This window comes from Taudactylus pleione, unplaced genomic scaffold (genome assembly GCF_031769625.1).
Source record: "Taudactylus pleione unplaced genomic scaffold, aTauple2 ptg000513l, whole genome shotgun sequence".
NCBI classification, from domain to species: domain Eukaryota; kingdom Metazoa; phylum Chordata; class Amphibia; order Anura; family Myobatrachidae; genus Taudactylus; species Taudactylus pleione.
The window spans coordinates 3162594-3187330 of NW_028284915.1; the positions used below are offsets into that span (position 1 = coordinate 3162594).

Consider the following 24737-nt stretch of genomic DNA (forward strand, 5'->3'; position numbering starts at 1 on the left):
TGTAATGGTGAATTAAGCCCTTGCAACCCCACTACCTGCCATGATTGGACATCAGGGGACAGAGACGTGATAACACAATTCACCATGAATCCCCTGATCAAGCCTCAGTACCACCCATTAGGGGACTGGGGAGAGCCCTGGAGTTGAAGTTTTGCCAGAATGAGCACAGCTGCATAAAGATGAGAAGATCACTAGGACTAATGCTACTTCTACACTGAAATCTAGAACTTGTTGCTGTGAAAGCCTGGACACACATGTAAGTTACTTCAAAAAAAGGGGAACGAAAAGTATCTTTTGAGGCTTTTACCTTCTTTGCAGTCATGTTTATTTTCATGAAGTACAAATCCATTGCGGCACTGACAGACATAGCTGCCAATAGTATTGATGCATTCATGTTGGCAGCCACCATTTTCCTTAGAGCACTCATCTTTGTCTGTGGATATGAAAAAACTTTTCAGCTCATCATTGTGTACCAGAAAAAGGGTAACATATACATTTTAGTTTCAGGGTACCAAACTGCCCGTTATTATAAGCAAAGCCTTCATGCAAGACTATTTAACCCATGACAGCTTGTAACCTTGCACATAATTCCTACGGTAGGTTTGTTATTTTCATTCAGCCATGTGTAATAGTGATTTTTATATAGGTTGAAAACAAATGAGGCTCAAGTTGGAAGTCACAGAAAATATAAGAAAAAAAAAAAAGTCTCTAACCAAAATATACAAGGTTACAAGTAGCATGCATTGTCCAAATTAAGATTAAAACCCTTCTACAGCTATAAAGTACATTAGGAATCAGTATGTTAAATACAGGTGTACATTTGAGACCAATTTATAACACAAGAGAATGGCTATAGACCAGTATAGAAAGGTGAATAGATATTAAATATTCATACTTCCACCATTAGAGACTGAAGTAAAGATGAGAAGAAGAGTAAAGGTCAACCGTTTTGCTGCATAAAAAAAGTGACTGAGAAGCAGACATTGCAGAGAGAGGCATCCGCTTGCACGGGAATGTGTCAGATGTCATTATCAAACAGACCTGGTAATAGCTTGAATTCAAAACTGGCAGATTGCTCTGGACACATACAGAAAATCCTACAGCATCTAATGTTCTGCCTCAGCAATGCACCGCACAGATAGACAACAATTAATTAGAAGGGACAACGTTAATCATAATGGAATATTCAACAACTTCATCTAGTGGGTCATCGTTCAAGGGCTTATTAGTCATCATCTTTGATCCTTATGGATACTGTCATGAAATCTGTTTAACATTAATTGTACTAAAGCACTCTATCTGAAGCTTTGATTGTTTTTATTTTATAGATTTAAATAATTATGTTTATAATCCGGTAACCAATAGACAGAATTACTAATATGTGTCAAAATGCAGTGCTTTCCACTTGCACTTAAACTGATAAACGAATTTAAATAGAGATAATAAAATAGCTATAAACTAACTAAAAATAGAACAGTAGACCAATACCAGAAGCACATTTTTAAATATTTTTTTCGAGATTTAATAATTCCATCTTTACAGGTGCTTACTGGCCAGTGATTAATCTAGTCCCAGGGTCAGTACAGTTTCTAGCCATATGTACAGTCTGTGGCCACAAAGGGTGTTTATAATAATGGTTATTATGTATTATAAACCGACCTGGTGTTAAAGTGTCTGCACTGTAAACCTAACTACCAATTTGGCTACCTTCATTATATGGCAGTTCCACATTCTGTGTGTATTGTATGGCATTCCCAAGAATGCTCTGTGCATTGTACAGTGGTTCAGAGAATGCAATCTGTATTGTGTAGTAGTCACTAGAATGCTGTCTGTATTGTAAAGCATTCTCTATTATAGCCTCTATGATGAATACAGGTCATATGGGACTTTGTTGTTTCGGACTGTAGCTCGTGTAAAAACCACAATGACTTTAGACAAACTCACACTCATTTTTCTTTCGAAGTGCGCTAGAAGAAGAGATTGGGCCTCTTGCTTTTGTTTCCCATAAGCCAAAAGTTGACAATTATCTCCTGCATATCCCTCTCTAGATGGATAGGTCCATACTGTAATGTGTTTTGTTTGGATGTGAAGGAGAAATTTTACAGATTTTGGACCATAAATTTATTTTGAAATTTAAAGTATTCTCAGAATATAATTACCACAGTTTGTTTCTTTAGATGTTACGTGTAGCAAAAATCGCTGCTATCTGTTTCCACTAATAAAGTTGGCAAAACCTGAAAATATATCAGTACTAGTCCTGCATGTTATAGAGGAGTGCTTCCATATTGTATAGAAGTGTGTCCCAACATCACCAACTTGCATCTGTAAAATAAAATACTGTATGCTACAATGTTCTTTACCATCATCAAAACATTACTATACTTTTTTTGTATCATTTAAACTGAGAGGACCTCATCTATGCGGTGCACTCAATGTGCAGTGTAAAAACTCTTGGGGCAACTTAATGGGTCAAGGTGCATACCCTACTCTCTGCTCTTAGAGATGCCTTCAAGCTAAAGGTGAATAAAAGTATAAGAAAAGACCCAATTACCTCCACCTACTAGTTCTAGAAATGTACTAGATAGATATTGCAACGCCATACTATGTGCAAGGGAGCCTCTTACCTAACTTTTCTCACCAGCCAGAAACTTTCAGCTGCACCTGAATAGCTGCGAACTTGTCTCATAAAAGTAAGCTCTTTGGTGGTGCAAGTGTGTCTTGATTTTCACTAAAGAGGATTTTGGGATTCATAAATGAGGCCCAATGTATTTTTAGTCTAAGAAAATAAAACAACTAAGTTGTTGAAGAAAAAATCTGTGAAAAATACATAGCTTCCAAAGAACTACTGTATAGAACATAAATCTTTACTATGGAAATAGCATGAGAACTTATGAATATTCCTTTATTTCATTAAATTGTACTTTTATTTTATCAGTCCATTGAAAAGTGTAACAGGTGGTCCTGAAAAGAAAAGGATAGACACTACCCACAGTCCAGGTGTCTTAAAGAACTTCATGAACTCCCCAAACGGATATTAAGTAACCACACCAATATAACTAGGGGATCAGACAAACCACTGTACGGAATTGGATTATAGAACCCAATTCAAGGAGGCTCTTCACTTGATTTCACTGTTCTGCAGCTTTGCACCATTTATTTGACTTATTGTATTCTTGACATCTGCATTTGATGACATCAGACTGATCAAGCTGTTGATCTAAGTAACTTATGATGCAAGTAAATTCATTAAAGACCATCAGCTTTCATTTACAGATATCTTAATGCATTGCCAATCAGATTTTATATCTGCTCATGTGAGGATTTCCAACAGTTGAGGGAACAATATGAAATTAAAGCACACTTACATACACTAAATACAATATTTCCAGATGTTCTCAAATTGAGAAAAAATATGGTTGATCTGATCCTCTAATAAGAAAATTGTGAATAATAAAGTCACATTATCAGTGCCTTTAGTTTTCTATTACAGTTTTGTGCAGGTGAGCCGACAATATCCACACAAATATCAGAATGCTCACAGCCCTGTACTATAAGAGATTTGAAGTTCCAAGACCCGGAAATTTTTTTATTTAAAAATATTTTTAAGAATTATTACTTTAATGCCAGGAACTATGAATGACAACACGGTCCTATGGATGCTTTTAGAGAAAGCACTTATTACATATCTAGATTGATTAAATTTAGATTAATGTATGTTACAGGTCAAAAAAATATATATATTTTATTGTTAGGTAAAGTGTTTCATACAAATGATTTGTGGCGCAAATAAACCCCAAAACATTTGTTGGTACAGTAAGTGAGCAGAAAGCAGTCTCCCAGCTATGAATGGATGATTGTGCCCCTAATCCCGAGAAGACACACACATCCATTCCCCACCACAGGTTAGCTTACATTGGCATGGTCGTACCTCCGAGACTGTCAGAGGCCAACAGTCTATCAAGTATATGTACACGACCAGCTGGGTCACCTTTTATCAAGTCCTTGCAAGATTCAAAAATAAAAATGTTCTCTTTGCAGGCAGCTTTCTTGTCTGTGAACAAAAACGTACCAGCATTGTGTGGGCTTAGACAGTAAACTGCTCCATTATGGTCACTGCAGTGTCATGGAGTTACAGAGTATAAACTGAATGAGAACACATTTACAGAATAACATAAACACAATTTAATACGGCAAATATAAAACATAAATAACAGTAAAGAATAAAATGATTGTCAAAAAGTAGACAATCTGGTCCAAAAGCTAAGTGCCCTGCCTTTGAGTCTCTGGCCACCTGGAGACCCTATAAACTGATGCAAAGCGTGATCTTGGCATGTGGGACTCATCTCTGGCAGACTAAGGGGGAGATTTATCAAAGCTTGGAGACAGATAAAGTACTAACCAATCTTCTTCTGTTACTTTTCAAACACTGCCTGTAAAATGACAATTAGAAGCCAATTGGTTAGTACTTTTTCTCTCTCCAAGCTTTGCTAAATCTCCCCTCAAGTCTGACAATAGCTCAAGATACTGTATAGCTCCATGGAAACACTAATATAGATATAGAGCTATGAACAATGGATGCAGTAATATTTCTACAGGAAAAAATAGCAGTATTACAGGCAGACAGGCTCCTGACTTCTAGTTAACAGGGAGTTCCTGGTGTGAAAGATCCTCTTATTTGCTGCATACAGGGGGGCATGTTTTTGGAGAAGGGGTTGCCCACTTTTGGTTAACCCTTTTTACAGAAAGAATAAAATAATTAATGGTCACAACTGTTTGCTGTTGCTAGAGAACTTTTACTCATGCAGAACACACTGATTTAGCCAAAATTCCAGTGTTCCAACTATACACCTAGTACGTGTAAAGGAGAGAACCTTAGAGTTCTCATTTTGGACTTCCAACGTTAATTTTACAATATTACATTGCAGCAATGACAATGACTTTATAGCAAAATCACACTACAAACAGAGAGTATGGTATTATGGCAATGCTAAAAACCAATTGCTGCTGGATTTAGAGAGGAATAATATAAAACAAAACACTTGGCCTAAGCTATCACTAACATAGATATAAGCTGACTTGGCATTCAATCCAGCCTCCATGGTCTATACCTGTGTTTCTAAAACCTGTTTCTCACAGACCAGGTATGAAGGATATCCATGCATGAGCCCAGGTGACTTATTTATTACATTAGTCAGTTTGATTTACACCCCCCACCACCACCTGTGCTGAAGCAGGTATATCGATACTTAAATCCACAGCAGGGCTTCACGAGCCCACTGCACATCCTCCAAACACATGATGTCATGCCGAGGGGGCGGGACCACAGGCACCAATAAGGACAACAGCACCTCCGAAGCATCCTCAGGATGCTCCGGCGGTGCAGAACTGGTGGCAAGTCTGGAGTGTCCAACGGATGACGTTGCAGCAGTGACACTAGCTGCAAGGTGTCATTCTAGGTACCCTGCTAGCCAGATTTAGGGACCATGGGGTAGCATTGGTGGAGCCCACAGAGTCCTGAGTGGCGACTCTGCTAGCACATTGCTAGTTATGGTCCTGTCCCTTGTGCCATGAGGACTGGGTTTGGGAAACACTGGTCTACTCATATAGGGGTCTAGTTATTAATTATCATGTTTTATACCCAATAATTATAATTTATCGCCAGGATTTAACAATTTTCATATACAGGGACTCCAATAACAGTGGCTCCCGGTAACTTTTGTGACCTGTAGCCCATAAGCTACAATGGCTAACGTCATCTGAAGATGGCTTTAGCTACTAAAGCCAAGTTCCGGGAATTCTGGAGATTGAGAAATTTAGCAATTAAGTAGGTTGCTATGAGAAAAGCAGGACACAAACAGGGCACATTTGGACAGCCCAGTGCATCATCATTTTATTGCTTTAGATAACTTGCCTTATGTGTGGATGGTGTAACAAAGGCACAAACATAATGCTCCTGGAAACATGGAACATTCTATTAGAATCGACTTTATGCTCTGCTGACGTGTTATAATTAAAGGGTTTATGTACTAAGCACTGGAGAGAGATAAAGTGTATGGCGATAAAGTACCAACCAATTAGCTCCACCCTGATGCACGCATACATGCAGTACAAACACCTCTGCCACTGTGATAAGCAAGCACCCAACACCTCTGCCGCTGTCATAAGCAAGCACCCAAAACCTCTGCCACTGTCATAAGCAAAGCATCCAACACCTCTGCCACTGTGATAAGCAAGCACCCAACACCTCTGCCACTGTGATAAGCAAGCACCCAACACCTCTGCCACTGTGAGAGTTTTCATAAGTGGAGATGTTGCCCATAGCAACCAATCAGATTCTACATAACATTTAACTAGCACCTAGAATAGCTAGAATCTGATTGGTTGCTATGTGCAACACCTACACTTCTAAAAACACTCACTTTAGTAAATATACCCCTAAGAGTAAATTGCCCTGTTACTTCATCAGTTACCACTGCAAATAGCTGAATAACTGAGCAAAAATGCGACTGTTAGCAAACAGTCGCATGAAAATGAAGAGTTCTGGTATAACATATGTTTGTTAACTTTTTTCTTTGAGGTCCATAAGGTCCACAGAAGTTACTTTGGGGGTATGTGGTTGGAGTGATCCAGGCACCAAACAGTTAAAAGCTTTTGCTACCAGGATGCACTGGGTCCTCCTCCATATATACCCCGCCGTGGCTACAGGCATTTAGTTTGTTACCAAGCCAAAAGATGAGAAGAAAGGACAATTGTACCTCAGAAACACTCTCTATAGGAAGAGGGAATCATAGAAATACAAAAGAAAAGGATTACCCAATAACAGCAGGTGCATTAGGGTGGGTGTCTTATGAACCTCGAAGAAAGAGAGTTAACAAAGGTATGTTATACCAGAACTCTTAATTTCTTCTTCGGGGGGCAATGGGTCCACAGAAGTTACCTTAGGGATGTCCCCTTAAGGGTGAAGGGTGGGGACGCTCCTGTTTAGTAGAAAGGAGAATCCGATGCCCAAATGAAGCATCCCGAGAGGCAAATGTATCAAATGCATATAATTTTACAAAAGTGTGGATGGAAGACCACGTGGCTGCCTTGCACAATTGTTCAGCAGAGGCACCACGATGAAACACCCATGATGGTCCCATGGATCGAGTAGAATATGTTGTCACTGTGTTTGGAACAGAGATCAGCTTGTGTGTACGCTTGAGAAATTGTCAAACGAAGCCACCTAGCCAGAGTTTGTTTGTTAGCTGGCCAGCCTCAGCCATACAACACAAAAGGAGAATACGATTTCCTAATGGAGTTAGTGCAATCCATGTAAATACGTAGGGAGCATACAACATCCAGAGAAGCTTCACCATTAGAAAAGTCTGAAGACTGGAAGGCTGGAACCTCAATTTCTTCATTTACATGAAAACAGGAAGAAGGTAACCCGCCTTGGTATGGAGAACAGCTCTATCCTGATGAAAAATCAAAAAGGGCTGCCATAACAAAGACCCTGCAGGAAGAGGAGATAGAAAGAAGAAAAAGTCTTCACTGTCAACCACTTATGCTCTACTGATTTCAGGGGTTCGAAAGGGGGAGCCTGTAGAGCCCTGAGAACCAAAGACAAATCCACGGAGTTAACGGAGGGACAAAGGGAGGCTGAACCCTCAGAATACCCTGAAAAAATGTCCTAACATCAGGCAGCGGGGAGATCCTTCGCTGAAACTAAACTGAGTGTGCAGATACCTGAACTCTCAGGGTGGACATGCAGAGACCCCGATATAACCAAGCCTGGAGAAAAGAAAGCACTCGGGAGATCCTAAAAACTTTAGGATCATGTTTTCTATGCTTACACCATTGAAAATACCACACAGGAAGGCTTCCATGCCCTAAGCATCATTTTTGAATTACAGAATTAGTAAAACCCTTGGCTCTTAAGATGGAAGATTCAAGAACCACGCCGTCAAAGACAGACGGGGAAGGTCTGATACAGGCAGGGACCCTGTGTTAACAGGTCTGGCCTTATCGGAAAAGGCCAAGGAGTGTCTATGGAGAGACTCAGATGGTCGGTGAACCAATGACGTCTGGATCAAGCAGAGACTACCAGTATTACTGTGCCGCCCTCTGGCTTGAATTTCCTGATAACCCTTGGGAGGAGGGAGACCGTAGGACAGTAATACGCTAGCTTGAAGTCCCATGTCACTGCTAGAGCGTCACCAAATTGGCTGAGGGATCCCTGGTTCAGACCCTCCTTGGTAGTCATCTTCCTTAAAAGTTGTGATGACCCATCACTGCACCCCATCAGCGGAGGCTGGCATCGGTAGTGAGGAGCAACCAATCTGGAATCCTGAAGGGGCGATCCCTGTTTTGATGAGCTGTCTGCAGTCACCATGAGAGGGAGAGCAGAACTTCTGGTGAGATGAGGATCATTTGAGACCTTACCAGATGATACTGACCATCCCACCGAGACATTCCATCACTGCAGGGGCCTGGAATGGAACTGGACATATACCACCATGTTTGAAGGTGGATACTATGGACCCCAGGACCTGCATTGCTGAGTGAACTGACACTCTTTGATTGCGTAGCAATTTGCGCACCTGCAATTGTAACGCAGCAATCTTGTCTCCCGGTAGAAAGATCCTTTGTACTAGGGAATCCTACTTGCGCTTCCAGATGTACCATCTGTTGTATTGGAGAAAGAAAATACATTTTCCAATTGACTATCTAGCCGTGGTCCTGTAGGCAGACAATGGTCAGCTGGAGATGATGATGTAAAATCTCTGGAGACTGCGCCACTATCCGGAGGACGCCAAGTATGACAGTATCCTGACTCCTTCTGAGAAGAGTAGCCATGACTGCTATTATCTTGGTAATCCCCCAAAGGGCTTGTGGACAGACCAAAGGGCAAAGGTAATGTTGCTGATAAACAGCAAAACTCAGAAACCCCTGGCAATAGGTACATGCAGATATGCATCCTGTATGCCCATGAAATCCACAGGTTCCATTGCCAGCATAATTGACCCTACGGTGTACATACGGAACTTGGGCACTTGGACAAACCTGTTGAGAGATTTCTGATTGATTCAGACGAGAGAATTCTCATTGTTCTATTCTCAAACACCAATCTGAGTAACACCCTTCTCTGTTAACCAAAAGAACCGGGATTCTCACCCCTGAATTTAGAAGCCTGAATGGACTACTAGAGAGCAAGGGCCTCGATAGAATCTGATGAGGGAGTTGTGTAAACAACCTTCTGGGAAGTAACCCTTTAGGAAGGTGTCACATAAAAATCCCCAGTAGGTAGCAGGATTTCCCACCTTATGTACTCTCCCTGTGGGAGAGAGTAAACATACACTAGTCATATAAAGGGAACAATGTAATGTGAGCACCTTCACAAATATCTAGTAAATGTTATAACTGACAGTTTTTTCAGAAAAATAAAGGCAGTATAACACACAGCAAAACTTAATGCATTTAAGAAATATATTTGCAATAGGCTCTTAAGCAACTACAAAAAGCACAAACAGCTTAGTAGGATATTGAGCTCTGTATAACCTGACCACCAAAGGAGAGGTATACAGGGCCATGATGTGGGAAAAGAAAGCCCAAGCGGGTTCCTGTCTAGGAGCTGGTATATTTGACTGATGTGGTGACTCCTTATAACAGTGACCACATGATCCATTCTGCATGAATCCTGAGGGGATAACCCCCCTTTACAGGCCATGCATGACACCAGTGCAGGGGCTTCAGCCACCTGCTTTTCAGTTTCTTTAGACATAACAATTTTCCTAATGTTATGCAAAGTAATCCAAAATGTGACAATGTTTCACACCCACAATAACCCACACGTGTAGCAGAGGGCTTATGAGGAGAACCAGCAGTGATAGCTATAACTGACAGTCATTCAGGAATAAAAAGGCAGTATAACACACAGCAGATTTCACAAGTCACATGCAATGCAATTACATGTAAAATATATATATGCAATAAGCTCTTAGTCAACTACGAACAGCACACAAGGTTAAGCAGGATATGGAGCTCTGTATAACCAGCCACCTAAGGAGAGTTATACAGGGAGACTGACCAAACCTCCTGAGATTGTAGCCACTGAGAGCACCTGAGAGTGGTCTCTGGCCGTCTCAAACAGGGAGGCTAGGTGGGGAAACCCAGACACGGGAAAGCTCGCCTCTGGACCAGCATCTGGGTTGGGGGAGGGGCCACCAGGGAGGGCATACATTCCCTTTGCTGTATGGATCCACCAGGCACACTGACATATCATGGCAGCCGCCATTATCACCCCCGGCTGTCAGGATCCCTCATGTCTCGGTGGTCTAGTGGGGGAGGCAGTTCACCTGGATCCTTACTACAGCATCCCCCAGCAGGTCTCCACCGCAGGAGGCATGGACTGTCACGTGGTTCCTGATCGTCAGTGGCCACGGGGAGCCACCTTATCTGCATCCCCGATGTTTCCAGTTGCAGTCCCGGGATCAACGTCACTCTGTTGACCCCGTCGAAATCACCAGTTCCTGCACTGGTGTTGCGGCGCCGGTGGGGGTATGTGGAGCATCAGCATGGGCGTTCATCCAGATGCCTAGTGCTGCTTACTCATAATTGAAAAAAAAAAAAATTTGCATGGGACTGCAGAGGCAGTCCCCTGTTCAGTACGGTGCACTCCTGCGCACCAAACAAAAAACTAAATGCCTATACCCAGGGGTGAGGTATATATGGAGGAGGACCCAGTGCATCCTGGGAGCTAAAGCTTTTGACTGTTTGGTGCCTGGATCACTCCAACCACATACCCCCAAGGTAACTTCTGTGGACCCTATGGACCCCAAAAAAAAACATGTTTAGAAAGTGGACTTCTCCTAGCAAGCTGTTAACTTTCCCAATGGCAGATTATGTTGTGGGATCTAGAAGCACAAACAAAGACGGAACCACAACTTGCCCAGACTACCGTAGGTCACAAATGGAATTGTATCATAAAATGCTCATTTAACAGAGAGGTTATTTTCTATTCTTGGACCTTTTTATCATTCAGAAAATAGCACAGATAACATTTTGCACTATGTGTGAGGCATATATAATGAAAATAATATAATGAGAAACAAAGGACTGCTGGGAATATGGTAAGCATAAGACTAACTACCATACACTTTAAATCAAAAATATATACAAAGATGTCAAGAAAATGACACTATTGTATTACATGCAAGTAATAGCTGAAATAGACACAAGAATGCCTTTTGGCACAAATGTTACACTGATATGGTATTGAACTGAATTTGGCTTTGTAACAAGGTTTCTACTTTACCGTTTTAAATATACCGTACCATGGAAGAAACTCAAGAATGTGAATGGAATAAGTGCTGGAAAAGAAAATATCTAAAGCTACCACTTGCTTTACATGCAATTTAGGCAGAACCTCATAAGTCACTAAGTGTGGCTGAACAAACCTTATATTATGTTGAAACAAAAATAAATGCCCAAAGTTTCTATTTTAATATAGTCCTTTTTTCTTTTATAATAACACATGTTCACATATCCCGTGCCAGGATTTCAGGTCAAATAGAATTTAAAAAAAAATTCAAAAATTAGCCTAACCTATTTAACAATTACTTTAAAACATCAATCCCAATCTATGAATAGGTCAGAAATTAGACTATAGTATGCAATAAACAATTACAAATATAATCATCTAACAGTAAAATGTTAATACAGCTAAATAAATATTATGCGACATTGATAAAAATATAAATCTAGAATTACAGAACTGCACCTGATCCCATTAGAGAGCTTGAGTAATACGATTTAACAAATGGAGGCCAACACAGAGCTAATACATTACAAAAAGAAAAATTAGGCCACATTAATTTAAATTTTGTGAACTTCCCTGAAGATGTACTCTTAAATCTTATAGGATTCAACCCTTCTTTCATGTTGATGTCCGATTTTAGAAATTCATACACAGAGAAAAAAAAAATTCATATATGTACACACACACGTATTTATATATATATATATATATATATATATATATATATATATATACACACACACACACACACACACATATCCACACACACAAACATACAGTATATTATTATATATATATATATATATATATATATATATACACACACATATACACACACATACAAACATACAGTATATTATTATATATATATATATATATATATATATATATATATATACACACACATATACACACACATACAAACATACAGTATATTATTATATATATATATATATATATATATATATATATTATAAGCAAAAATTCTGCACTTTCGTTCTTTATGCTTTATTCTTTATACGTGCTTTAATGCTGGGGTGTAAAAGTAGACTTGTCAGTGATGATATCCAAGGGCACTCACCCTTATAAAACAAATCTCCACACTGTGTTGATCTTTATCTTTGACATACAAGTGTTTTATGTCTGCTTTTATGTTATCTAAAAATGTAAAACATTCTTTTTCCAAACCACTATAATCCTAAATAGCATAAGGAGAGTTCAGGTTATTGTGAACTTACCTGAGAAGAAGTGTGCACGGAAGCCTTTTTTTGATACTGTATTGTCAGATCTAAATTCAATTCTCATATTATTGTATTGTGAGGTAATAACCTCAGGCACTTCAGTCCCACAAAATTTCCCATGTAATCTGGAATCAGAGGATAGGCCACTTCGTATCTCAACAAAGTCGTACTTGCAGACCTGGAGGCAAATATATATTTAGTTAAAAAAAAACTTTAATACAAACAATGAATATTGCTTTTACATTCACAATTAAATATGCCCAATTTTAAGAGTGTATCAGAACTGAAGTGATTTGTTATCTTGCATTCATTATGGGAAAGGCATTCTTAAGACTTTGGCAGTAATAACTGACAGCAAAATCAATGACCACTTTATTATTGCATTGATCTGGTTTATTGGTCACCAGGAGGCATTGGCTCTGCACATCAGGGTTACAACAAGTCCCAATATGTCCAGCACAATCTGCCAACATAAATTTATGTATAGCAAACGGTGACATTTAAGCCCAGAACCTACACATAAATCTGGTCAGAAAAAAGCACAACTTAATCTTCCAATGGTCCATTGAAATGATTTCATATGTAGGTCATTGGCGTATCTATAATGGTTGCAGGGTGTGTAGTGCAGGGGGGCCCACAACTCACATCCTGCAGGCATGTTTAATAGTTATCTCTCCAGGGTCCCACTCTGCGCTGCAGCACAAATCACCAGTAAAATGGCATTTTTCCAGAGATTTGTGTATGCGCAGGACCATGGAGCAGAAACTATGTTACCGATGACCTATGCATGGACAGTAGGCAAAATGTCAGGGTCTACTGCATTGCAGAGAGGAGGGGGCCTGCACGAAATCTGCACACAGGCCCCCTCCTCTCCTTAACTGCCCCTGATGTAGGTGACAATAATTTAAGATTATACAAATATAGAAATGATTTCTATATATGTATAATCTTAAAATCATTCAGAAAGTTTACCTGTCAAATTGAAAAAATGTTGGTTGACTGTCATATTTGAACTACGTAAAACAGCCAATTTAAATTAAAACGAATCACTTTAAAGTAATTATTATAAACAAAACTAATATGTTTGTAGTAGCAAAAAACAGCCATCCCTCTGATTAGATGGACACATGGAATGGTACATTGATTAAGAACTACATGGCCAAAAGTATATGGACACGAGAACATCACATCACATTTGTGCTTGTTGCATGTCTCATTCTAAAACATTCTATAACTTCCTTCACTCTTTTGGGAAACCTCACCATTTTATTTTGGAACATGGCTGCAGTTTCCACTTCTACAGTGTCCAATGGAGTTGTACTTTATACTACTCCTGCCAACATTTGTCACTTGTATGGTGACCGTAGACTTCCAAGGCCAGGAAGTTCTTGTGCCAATGATGCTTCCAGAAGCAGTTTGGGGTTTTCCTTCTCATAGCCTCCATTTCCACATTACAATAACAGCACTTATAGTTAGCCGGGGAACTCTAGCAGGACAGCAATTTGTTAAACTGTTTTGATGAATTGGCATCCTATGACTGTTTAATGGTACAAATTCACTGAGCTCTTTAGTATGGTCCATTTTATTGCTAATGTTTGACTATGAAGATTGTTGCATGCTTAATTTTATGCAACTGTTAGAAGTTTGTACGGCTAAAATTGCCAAACACACTAATTAGAAATGTCTGTATAGTTTTTGGCCATGAGTAGTGTATGTGTGTCCAAAACACCAACAATGTTATCAACGTTATTATGTTATATGAATTTAAGGCAATAAGCATCTTGGCATGTTTTGTTCCTATATAGGAACCCCAAAAAATCATATATGTAGCATTGTACCGTTCTACAACCAGAAGGTTATTTATTTATTTTTTATTTAATTTTTTTTAAGAAGGACTTTTTAAACTGCACACAATATGTCAATGTGTGAATTATGTTCCCATTACATAATCTAATGGCCTTGATAAAAGTGTTTTACGCTGGAATTTTCTAAGCCTCTTACAATGAACCATGAATTGCTTTAGAAAATGCACCAATTGTTTGCAGCTATGTTGTCTTTCCCTTCAGACACAACTATGATTGAGAAAGTTCATTTAAGGCTCAATGTGTGTTATTAATTCAAGGTCTATAAATCACAGCTGGTTAACCTACTGAAAACTAGCAGAGAAGAATCAGATTAAAAGAAAGCTCATGGTTAAAGCTGCTACCTTGCTGTGATTTACATTAAAATGATTTGTTAATATTTTATCTGAATTTAATACTCCTGCACCAACAAAACTTCTGTCTAACAATACATCAGTGTAATAGATTTGGAACTAAATGTACCTTTTCTGGCAGGGAAATGTAACATAATACTGATCATATTTAGTTGTGTTACTGTATGTATATGTAGGGATACCTTAAGCATCAAAGTATGTTGGATAAATCTATCAAACAACACATTATTCAATGGTCTCAGTTTTCTCAGCATAGCTATGTTTTTTCATAGATCAAAGCTTCACACAAAACAGACATGACATTTGGGTCGGGCTTGGCTGATTTTTTATTTTTTTATTTTTTATGAGCTATAAAAAAATAAATAAAAAAAAAGAACTGGATACTCACTCCAAGCACTTAATTCGACAATATATACAGTATAACAGATATGGATGGACACCAATACTTACTTCATTACCCTCTAATTCAAAGTACTCGAACTTCACTGATATCCTGTACTGCGAAGGAGCAACCAGCTGCCATATACAGTTCTTGTTTGGTGGATATTCCTTGGGCCAAGCTGGGGTAGTTATGGTTCCATTAAGTTTGGTTAACAGTCCACCACATGCAGCTGAAATGACAAATAAAATATGCATTGCTGTAACTGATAATTCATGAGAATGATGGCTTCCAAGTCTTCTGTGTTTGATATTTTGATAAATAAAATTATATCAATGTGGGACAATCATGCCAGCATTCTCCTCACATGCTGAACTTGCTTTCACGCAAGTCTAGTATTTGTGTCTAATGAGAGGTATTTAATTTAAGTGTCTGTGTTCATTTCCACTTTGGCTACTGTATGGGAATATTTAACTGGCGTAGCTGCAACTGTTGGACTTCTTTTTATACCAGTCTTTTTTAGTTTTTGATCACTATGTAAGCAGATAGGGATTTCATTTTTTTTTTATTATAGATATATATCTATTTATCTTAACACAAAAAAATAAACGTAAACATTTCAGTAGCGACGAATAGATTATTATGACATTTTTAAATTCAATGTGGCAACCTAAATTCAATGTATCCAATGCAGGCTTTATTAATCAGCACAAATCTCAATTGAGACGTCAGTCAATACAAGATACTCAGCCAAAATAATAATAATAATAATAATAATAATAATAATAATAATAATAATTATTATTATTATCAGATAATAAAATAAATCAAAGTAATGAGCAATCTAACAACATACTGTAATTACCAAAGATGACATGAGTAACCATCAACCTTTAACAAATATCCCCAAATTATTAATAATATATGGTAAAAAATGCAGGCAGGAATGAAGTTATTAATGTACCCATTAGTCTCTATGACAACTCCTCCTTAGACCTAAAACTATTAAATTAGACTCACAGGAGCAGAGTGAATTATGTAATGTTTAAATAGGTTCAACCAATGCCGCTAGAAAACCTCAATAAATCAATCCTTTTTTTTTTAGTGCCGAATTTCCCTGTACAGATGTGTCCTCCACTATTGCGTAGTCACGCCAAACAGACGTTATCAGCGAGCCAGGCCCCATGCGGTTTAGCTTGCGGCAGGCATCTTGCTCGCTCGATTATGCATCTTAGTCGCAATACGATGCAGCAAAACCACTAAACAAGACTTCACTGGTTAATTTGATATGCAACATTTGTACATCTGTGTGTAAATGAGTCTGAATCTGTATACGAAGTGCTATGATGCTATGATCAGTGGCGTAACTAGGGCAGGGCGAGCGGGGTGCGTGCCCTGGGCGCCGTTGGACCGGCGGCGCGGGGGGGGGCGCCGCCGGCCGCGGCACCGGCCCGCCCTAGTTAGCCAGTGTAGTGCCGACCACAATGAGTGCAGTCAGCGCTACACATTTACACAGGACCGGCGCTAGGCTTCCAGCGCCGGTCCTGTGCTGCACACCTGAGCCCAATAGCAGTAGGAGGTGGGCTCAGGCTATGCATAACACACGCATTGCCGCCAGCGCTGGCGGCGGTGCGTGTGTTAAACAGCAGCCAATGACAGTCAGATAGACTCTCATTGACTGCTGCAGCACCCACTGCAAGAGCCAGGCTTCCGTCCGGCTCCTGCAGTGGGTAATGGGACAGACGTCATGACGTCTGTCCCATAATGCTGAGTGCGCCAGCCCGGGAGGACTGGTGTGCGGCGGCAGCAGGAGCGGTGTCGCGGACCGGAGCAGCAGCAGCGTGGATTCAGGTAAGTATATTTTTATATACATATATTTTTTTAACCTATCTGCACTACTGGGGGCACAACGGGGGAGGGGGGTGGCTACTACTGGGGGGACCTCTATACTGGGGGTGGGGGCACAAAGGGGGAGGGGGGTGGCTACTACTGGGGGGACCTCTACTGGGATTGGGGGCACAACGGGGGAGGGGTGGCTACTACTGGGGGCACCATTATTGGGAGGACCTCTACTGGGGGGGCTACTACTGGGGGCACTTAATCGGAAGGGTGAACCTCTACTGGGGACTACCACTGGGGGCATTATAAAAGGGGCCTACTACTAGAGGCACTGCACTCGAGGGACCACTACTGGGGGCAATAATAGGAAGGGCCACTACAGGGGGCACTGGATAGGGGGGATCACTACTGGGTGCCTGCATAAGGGGGCCACTACTTGGAAAACTGCATGGGGGGGGACTACTGCTGGGGGCACTATATAAAGGGCACTGCATAGGGGGGGGACTACTACTGGGGGCACCATATAAAGGGCACTGCATAAGGGGATACCGCTACTGGGCGCAATGCATTGTGGGGACTGCTACTGGGGGCACTGCATAAGGGGGAACACTACATGGGGCACTGCATTTGGGGGGCCACTACTGGGGGTACTGAGTAAGGGGAACTAATTGGGGGCTGTATAAGGGGGACCACTACTGGGGATACTGATTAAAGGGGCACTACTATGGGCCTGCATAAGAGGGACCACAACTGCATACTGGAGGTACTGTATAAGGAGTACTACTGGGGTTAAGGTGCATATGGATAGGAATGTTCAGTGTGAAAATAAAGGGGTGTGTCATGTTGACACGCCCCATTTTTAAGTGACCACGCCCATTTATTTGCACATCGGGGGGGTGGGGGCTCCCTTTTCAAATTTGCCCTGGGCTCCAAATACCCTAGTTACACCACTGGCTATGATGCAACGGCCACTGCTTTTTTTCACACCAAGTGTGCTGAATCTGCAACTTTGTACATGTTTAAAAACTAATTCCTGTGCAGTTAAAGTTGAAGCAGGCGTCTCTGGTACATATTGAGTGGTGTTTCACTGCATCTGTGTGTGAAATTGCGAATAAGATGCTAATTTAAAGAAAGAGTTGCTACGCTACACAGTTCATCACGGCTCACTTGTGCCAGGCATCTCGTGCCTCATGGCGTATTGAGGCTAGGAGTATGATGACATCTGTACATCCTCAATCATTTGCCCACAGTACTCTCCGTTCCTTTGATATGTGTAACACCAGGGCCGTAACTAGAGGTGTGCGACCTGAAGATGCTACGGACACTGATACACTTTCTTATGCTGCTGGCCCCGCCCCCATCAGGTTTTCATGTCCTCTTTGTGCAAAAAAGAACTAATCTTTGCATCTTATGTAATTAGGGTGGTGTGTGGATAATTTTAGCTCTAAGGAAGAGTTACAGTGGAACCTGGTGGGTTCCATAAACATTCCTCATTCTTGCCAGCATTACTGACCATTTATAGGATTAAACAGATTTAGACATTTGTCACTGGTCCTCGATTAGAAACTTTGGATATCTTCTATTACTCTGATAGCACTTTACTCATAGTCATAGATCAATATGTGACTGTTTTGTACCAGAAAGAGCTTTAATATATCAGTCTTAGGTTTATTTTGAATGTGTATCAAATCATTTTATGTGATTAATTAATTGGCTAAAACTCATGTTTTGACTTAGGGTCTGATTCAGAGTGCGACTGCGTTTTTATGCTTATGCCACAGTCAAAGGTACTTGTACAGGAAAGACCACCAGCTGCGGCTCTAAAAAGTCATACCATTGGACGAATTATTGGACATTAGAGTAGCCTATGGTTTCTCAGAATGTCTGTCTGAACATGGCTACTGATGCAACAACGAAAAAGACGCTGCCTGCGACATGTCCACGACACAACCACATCTGATGAGCCACCTCCGTTACCTCCCTGGAATGCCTACTGAAATTGACACTCTCTGTGACAAAATTAATTCTGTGTCTCCCCACAGCAACCCTCAGGACGCATGCACTGTGCGACGCATGCGCAGTGAAAAAAAAATTAACGGCACTGCGTCCACCTCTGAATCAGGCCCTAAGTTCTAAATCAGCTCTGTATCTCTTTTTGATGCTCTGCAGTGCCTTATACCTATACTTGCCAACTGTCCCTGATTGTCAGGGAGACTCCCTGAAATAGTAACAATCTCCCCGATTCCCTGAAGAGTCTAATAATCTCCCTGATTGCACCTCACATCCATTATAAAGCTGTTATATATAAACAAAAAAGCAGATTGGATCATTAGAATCATTTCCCTGCATTGGTTAAAACTTAAGGCACAATGATCCCTATGACCAACTTGCAATTATAAAACATAAATGTATAAACATGTATATTGTCAGTCATATAAATTCATATTTATGTAAAAATTAATCTATCGCGCAGATCTAAATTTAAATGTGTACCCAGAAAATGGATACTACTATAGTGAGTATTTATGCCACAGTGTCAATTTCTTTGGGAAAACGCAGTAAAAACATAAAAATAAAAAAGGAAATTGTAATTAAAATAACAATATATACAACAATATGTTGAGACCAATTAGGTCAGATTTATGGCACGCCTCTCAGATAAACAGTACACGTCCACCCTCCTGCACTCTCATAGGTGGTGCTTTCACATTCTCTCTGAAGCGCTTTTTCAAAAGTAGGCACCTATACCTCCAGTTGTGCTCCCATTCACTAATTATGTCGTTAATTAGCTTTTATTCTTAGTTATTTTTTGCGTCACACATTCTTTTGACACTGGTTTTCTATTACAGCTTTATAATATTGGTATTCATTAGACAACAAGGAACCATAGAGGTTTAACGTATATTCTGTCTCATAGCCATACATAGGATTTGAATAACAGAAAAATTGGGATAACATTATCATCAATCATATTATCATATACATTACCTTCACAGCTTTTTTTGTCTGAACCAAGTTCATAGCCAGGGTCACAGGAACATTTATAACTTCCCAGGGTGTTCACACAACGCTGTTCACAACCTCCATTGTCTGGTTTGGCACATTCATCTTCCTCTGTTTAAAAAATAAAAAGCTTAAGTACTGAAAACAATAAAATATGCACTGAATACTTTTTCCTCTAACATAATACATTCTGCATTGTTATATACACACACAATATATATTATTTTGTGTATATATATATATATATATATATATATATGTTACTCGCCTACTCTCCCAGGAGTCGCGGGAGGCTCCTAATTTTTCCAGGTAACCCCCCCGCACCCCTGAAAGAGTAGTCAATCTCCCGCAACCCGCCCACTTCCTACTTTTCCAAGAGATTTGCAGGTCCGTAGGGAGTGGGCATGGTTAAGGGACGAAATCGCATCATTTATCCCCTCCCCCTCTTCGCAGACCCGCATGGCCTAATGACGGCTACAGTCTGGCCTCGCCCCCCCCCCATATACATATAGTAAACCACATTGACTGGCACTCAGGGTGTATAAGAATATACCCGAGTGCCCTGCACACAAAAATAGTGAAAATACATAACCCAGCACGACAGCACTCACAGGACTTGTAATCACCAACAGAGTCACACTATGACATTTCAGATTGAATATAATCTTTTTTATCAAGGATACAACCCCATATAGATATATACATATACACATACATAAATACAAAATACACACATATACAAACATTTTTTAATACAGAATATTTAGATTTTTTGAATGCACTCAATATAAGCATGACATTCATAGACTGGTAAGTGCTTCTCAAATCCAGTCCTTGTGACACACTAACAGTGCATGTTTTCCTGTTCTCCTCACAGAATCAAAAGTGAAAAAATTAGGAGCACCTGTGAAGCATTTAATAAAATATATCAGTCAGTAATGAATACACCTGTGCCCCAGTAAATGATATATGAAAAACATGTACTGTTCATGTGTCACAAGACTAGTGCACCAGGAATGTTTTATGTTTCCAAGGCCTGCTATGCACAGGAAAATACAGCGTGTGTGTTACTAGCCTTCTTGTTGGTTAGATTAAGTTTAGGCAAAGTAATTTACCCCTTAAAAAGTTAGCAGCAAAACCTGCTTTGTTAACTGTTGCATCAGAAACAAACTTCATCCACAGGGTATTAGAGGTAGACCTGATATCATCTGGCTTGTCATAGCCACAGAAATGTCCAATCAGAGGACTGTTCTCACTGTGCCCATCTCTCACTTCCAGGTAATCATAAGCACAGGTGTCATGACGCTCAATCTGCAAATCAAACGAATATTGAGGTTATGTTTGGTAATAAATTTATTTAGTGATTATGAAGAAAGAGACGTGTGCACTGAAACATTGGATTAAATATTTGCTTCCACTTTCTGAATTACACCAAAAAAATATAAATAACTGACTTGCTTGTTTATAAACACATTTTTCCATAGAGGTCATTCATTTGTCCTTATTATTTATTATATCTGTGCAGGTATTCGCAACCCAGAATACACAGCAAGAGGTTAACACTGCAAAAGGAACTTCTAAACAGTTTATAAATGAGACTAGAACAGACCAACTAACCACAAAAAAGCAATATTTAGACATTGATTGTGTGAAAGCCAAGCTGCATACGTTTTAAAAAAAGCTTTCCATAGAGATGAATAAATATAGGTATGCAATAGGCGGTGTACAATAATAAAAGTATAACGGACGCTTAAGAAACTAGTAAGCTATTTTATGCATTCTATCTACTAGAGTTACATTTGATTTATTTCAAATAAATTATCAATACATGTTCTACTATCCAATAGGGCTGCAATGCCGGCTGCTCAAATATGATTAGGAGCATGTGAAAAGAACCTATTGTCAGGCTTTGAAACATTTTTTTTCATCCCTTCAAATAGCACCAATATGATTAAATCCATTTAATCCGCTAGGAAATGTATGCAATAGAAATAGGGCCTGTCCAGAGATTGGCCTGTCAATGATAATTTGTTAACTCTGGACTGGATTAGAGATCTCTGAAAGCTATAGAATTTACCCTTATAGCAGTTAGGATCAGATAACGCTACCTCAAATGCCTGGAAAGTTAATCCGACATTGTAGTTTTCAGCTACTGTTATTTTCCATATACACTCCTTAGATGGCCGATAGTCGTCTGGATAATTGGGGGACTGGATCTGACCGGAATCTTTGTGGATTTCACCGCCACATATTGCTGAAAAAGTCAGAAGAAAATGTATCATATAACAGCAAGGTCAAAATTGGAATTAAAAAGGTGGACAAATTGGCTGCATTTTTTTTTTTTTCAAATGTCTATATGATTGATAGTTGGATATATTTAGATGGTATTTAACATACCATCTGTTCTGATGCAAATAAGAAACAGAATATTAACTATATAGCTTCAGAATGCCTTCACTTTCCTTAAATAATATGAGGGAGATTTAATAAAGCTTGGAGAGGGATAAAAGAGATAAAACACCAACCAACCAGCTCCTAGCTGTCACTTTACAGGCTGTGTTTGAAATATGACAGTTAGGAGCTGATTGGTTGGCGATTTATCTCTCTCCACGTTATCTCTCTCCAAGCATTAGTAAATCTTCGCCTAAGTTTACAATGATGCTATATTGTAACATATTTCCCCGTCCACACTTTAGGAAAACTTTGGGGGTTCAGGTTTGGGACAGATACCTCCACTGTTGTTATAATACAATTATTACATACATATTATCTTTACCCTCATAAACAGCGGCAAACCCTTTTCCAACCCAGTTGCTGCTGCTTCGGAACTCAATCCACATTCTGCTGTCGGTCGTTGTCAAGACCTCCGGCACTTTATCTCCACAAAATCTTCCTAAAATAATAGTGAAAACACTTCAGATGAATTCTGGATGCAAATAATCATCATGCACAGCACCAAATGCAACGCAAATAACTAAAAATATAACACACAAGATGGTTATATTATATATTAAACAGTCAAACACAGAGATTTTTGACCAGAGCAGGGTTTTATTCACAAAGATCTACACCCCAGAACCAAAAGACGGAAATTTTGAAGATGAGAGGGAAGGAAGACCCCAAAGATGGCATGAATACGAATGGCATTAATCATAAGGTAAATAAAAATATCCCCATACACATTCAGAAGAATAATCATCATAGTAAAACAGTATGTCCTTTGGATCCATTATATTTTCCTCCACTCAGTATTAAGTATTCAGACAGCACAACATTTTTATCATTCCGTTATTCATGAACAAATTTCACAACTAATAGAATTAAACTGGTAAACAGTAAAAAAGGCATGAAATGAATCGTTCTATTATAATAATGTAGTATGAATATTGAGTAACGCAAAAAAAGGATATTTTAATTTGCTCAATGAATGAGTTTCCACGCTACCCCAAACTTACATTTTTGTGCCAAAAATAAACACATAATTTCATCTCAACTTTGCAGCATGTGACAAATGATAGCGAATATATGTGCAGAAATCTTCTTTACATCAATACATCAGACAGTTATCTGGACTTAAATTTGTGCATTGTGGAATACATTTGCATGGAACATCTAGCAGAACTTTTTATGTACTAATGCACAATAGTGACAAGCGGAACATACAGATTTCATACCCAATAGTGGTGATTTTCTCCAAAAACCATCTCTGACTTCAATATAGTCATACCAGCAGAGACTGCTCTTGTAGAGGTCCATAGTTGTGAAATTCAGAACAATCTGCAAAGACCATACCAAAAAGATTAGCATATAAGTGAACACTTTCAAACCTACCTGCTGTGTTTTCCCAAATTAGCTATGAGACAGGTACCTACAGTACATGACCAATGTTTGGTCACTTCTCTAACTATTGCAGTTGGACTGTGGAGCCTTAGCTGTACAGGCTTCAACTTGACTATAAACCAATACAGATGTGACCTCATTCACTAAAGCTGCAGTCACACCAAACAGTCCCCCCTTATCTCCACAAAATCTTCCTAAAATAATAGTGAAAATAATAGTGAAAAGTGAGTGGAACTGCAGTTCCTTTCAGATTATGCTTATGCAGAGCATCTGTTTTGCCCGAAAATGTATGTGGTGCGACTAAGATGCACCAGGAGACTGCACTGATTAATTTGACATGCGACTGTATACAAAGTGCTACGATGCAGGGGCCACTGCTTTTTTCCAGTTGAGTTGTGCTTCATTTACAGGCTCGGAGCGAGCAGAGTCACACGGGACCTGGCTGCTCACTCGCGGCATGGCGTACTTAGGCTAGTTGTATGAGGACACATTTGTATATGGACACAGGCCCAGTGCTGTATTACATTTGGGAGGATCCACTGAAGTGATTATAATCTATTGACCTGTAAATGTAGTTCTGCAATTTAATAAATAATACAATTTGTTTAATTCTAGCTACTGGCTGCGCTCTTCAGTCAAGTCTTTATATGATCAGTTAGATAAGCTAATTTTTTATTTTGATTGGAAAAGCACAAAGCTGCCATCTGTGGTTATAACTGTATACAATAGACAGAAAGATCAGCACATTTGTCCCATATGGCTAATTATATCTGATGATATAAATACATGATTGAAAAGCAAAAGGAAGTCTGAAATACAAAGAAATGTGTTGAGCAAACGTTGAAGGAAGGAATGTACAAGCCAATAACAAAGTCATTTGAAAGTGAAACACATGATTCAAATGCAAAATGTAAAAAGTGTCAT

At 39.5% G+C, this 24737-nt stretch overlaps 1 protein-coding gene across 1 annotated transcript in view; it reads right to left on the reverse strand.

Annotated features, from left to right (window-relative positions):
• TLL1 (tolloid like 1) overlaps nt 1–24737 on the reverse strand; it is a 222353-nt gene that overhangs the window by 16090 nt on the left and 181526 nt on the right. Inside the window, exons 11-19 of the mRNA XM_088450294.1 lie at nt 23648–23750; nt 22750–22866; nt 22082–22227; nt 21089–21284; nt 19959–20084; nt 15203–15363; nt 12535–12715; nt 3929–4051; nt 308–433 (exon numbers count right to left, since the gene is read on the reverse strand). Coding sequence (XP_088306420.1) covers nt 308–433; nt 3929–4051; nt 12535–12715; nt 15203–15363; nt 19959–20084; nt 21089–21284; nt 22082–22227; nt 22750–22866; nt 23648–23750 — 1279 coding nt within the window. The remainder of the gene's footprint in view (nt 1–307; nt 434–3928; nt 4052–12534; nt 12716–15202; nt 15364–19958; nt 20085–21088; nt 21285–22081; nt 22228–22749; nt 22867–23647; nt 23751–24737) is intronic.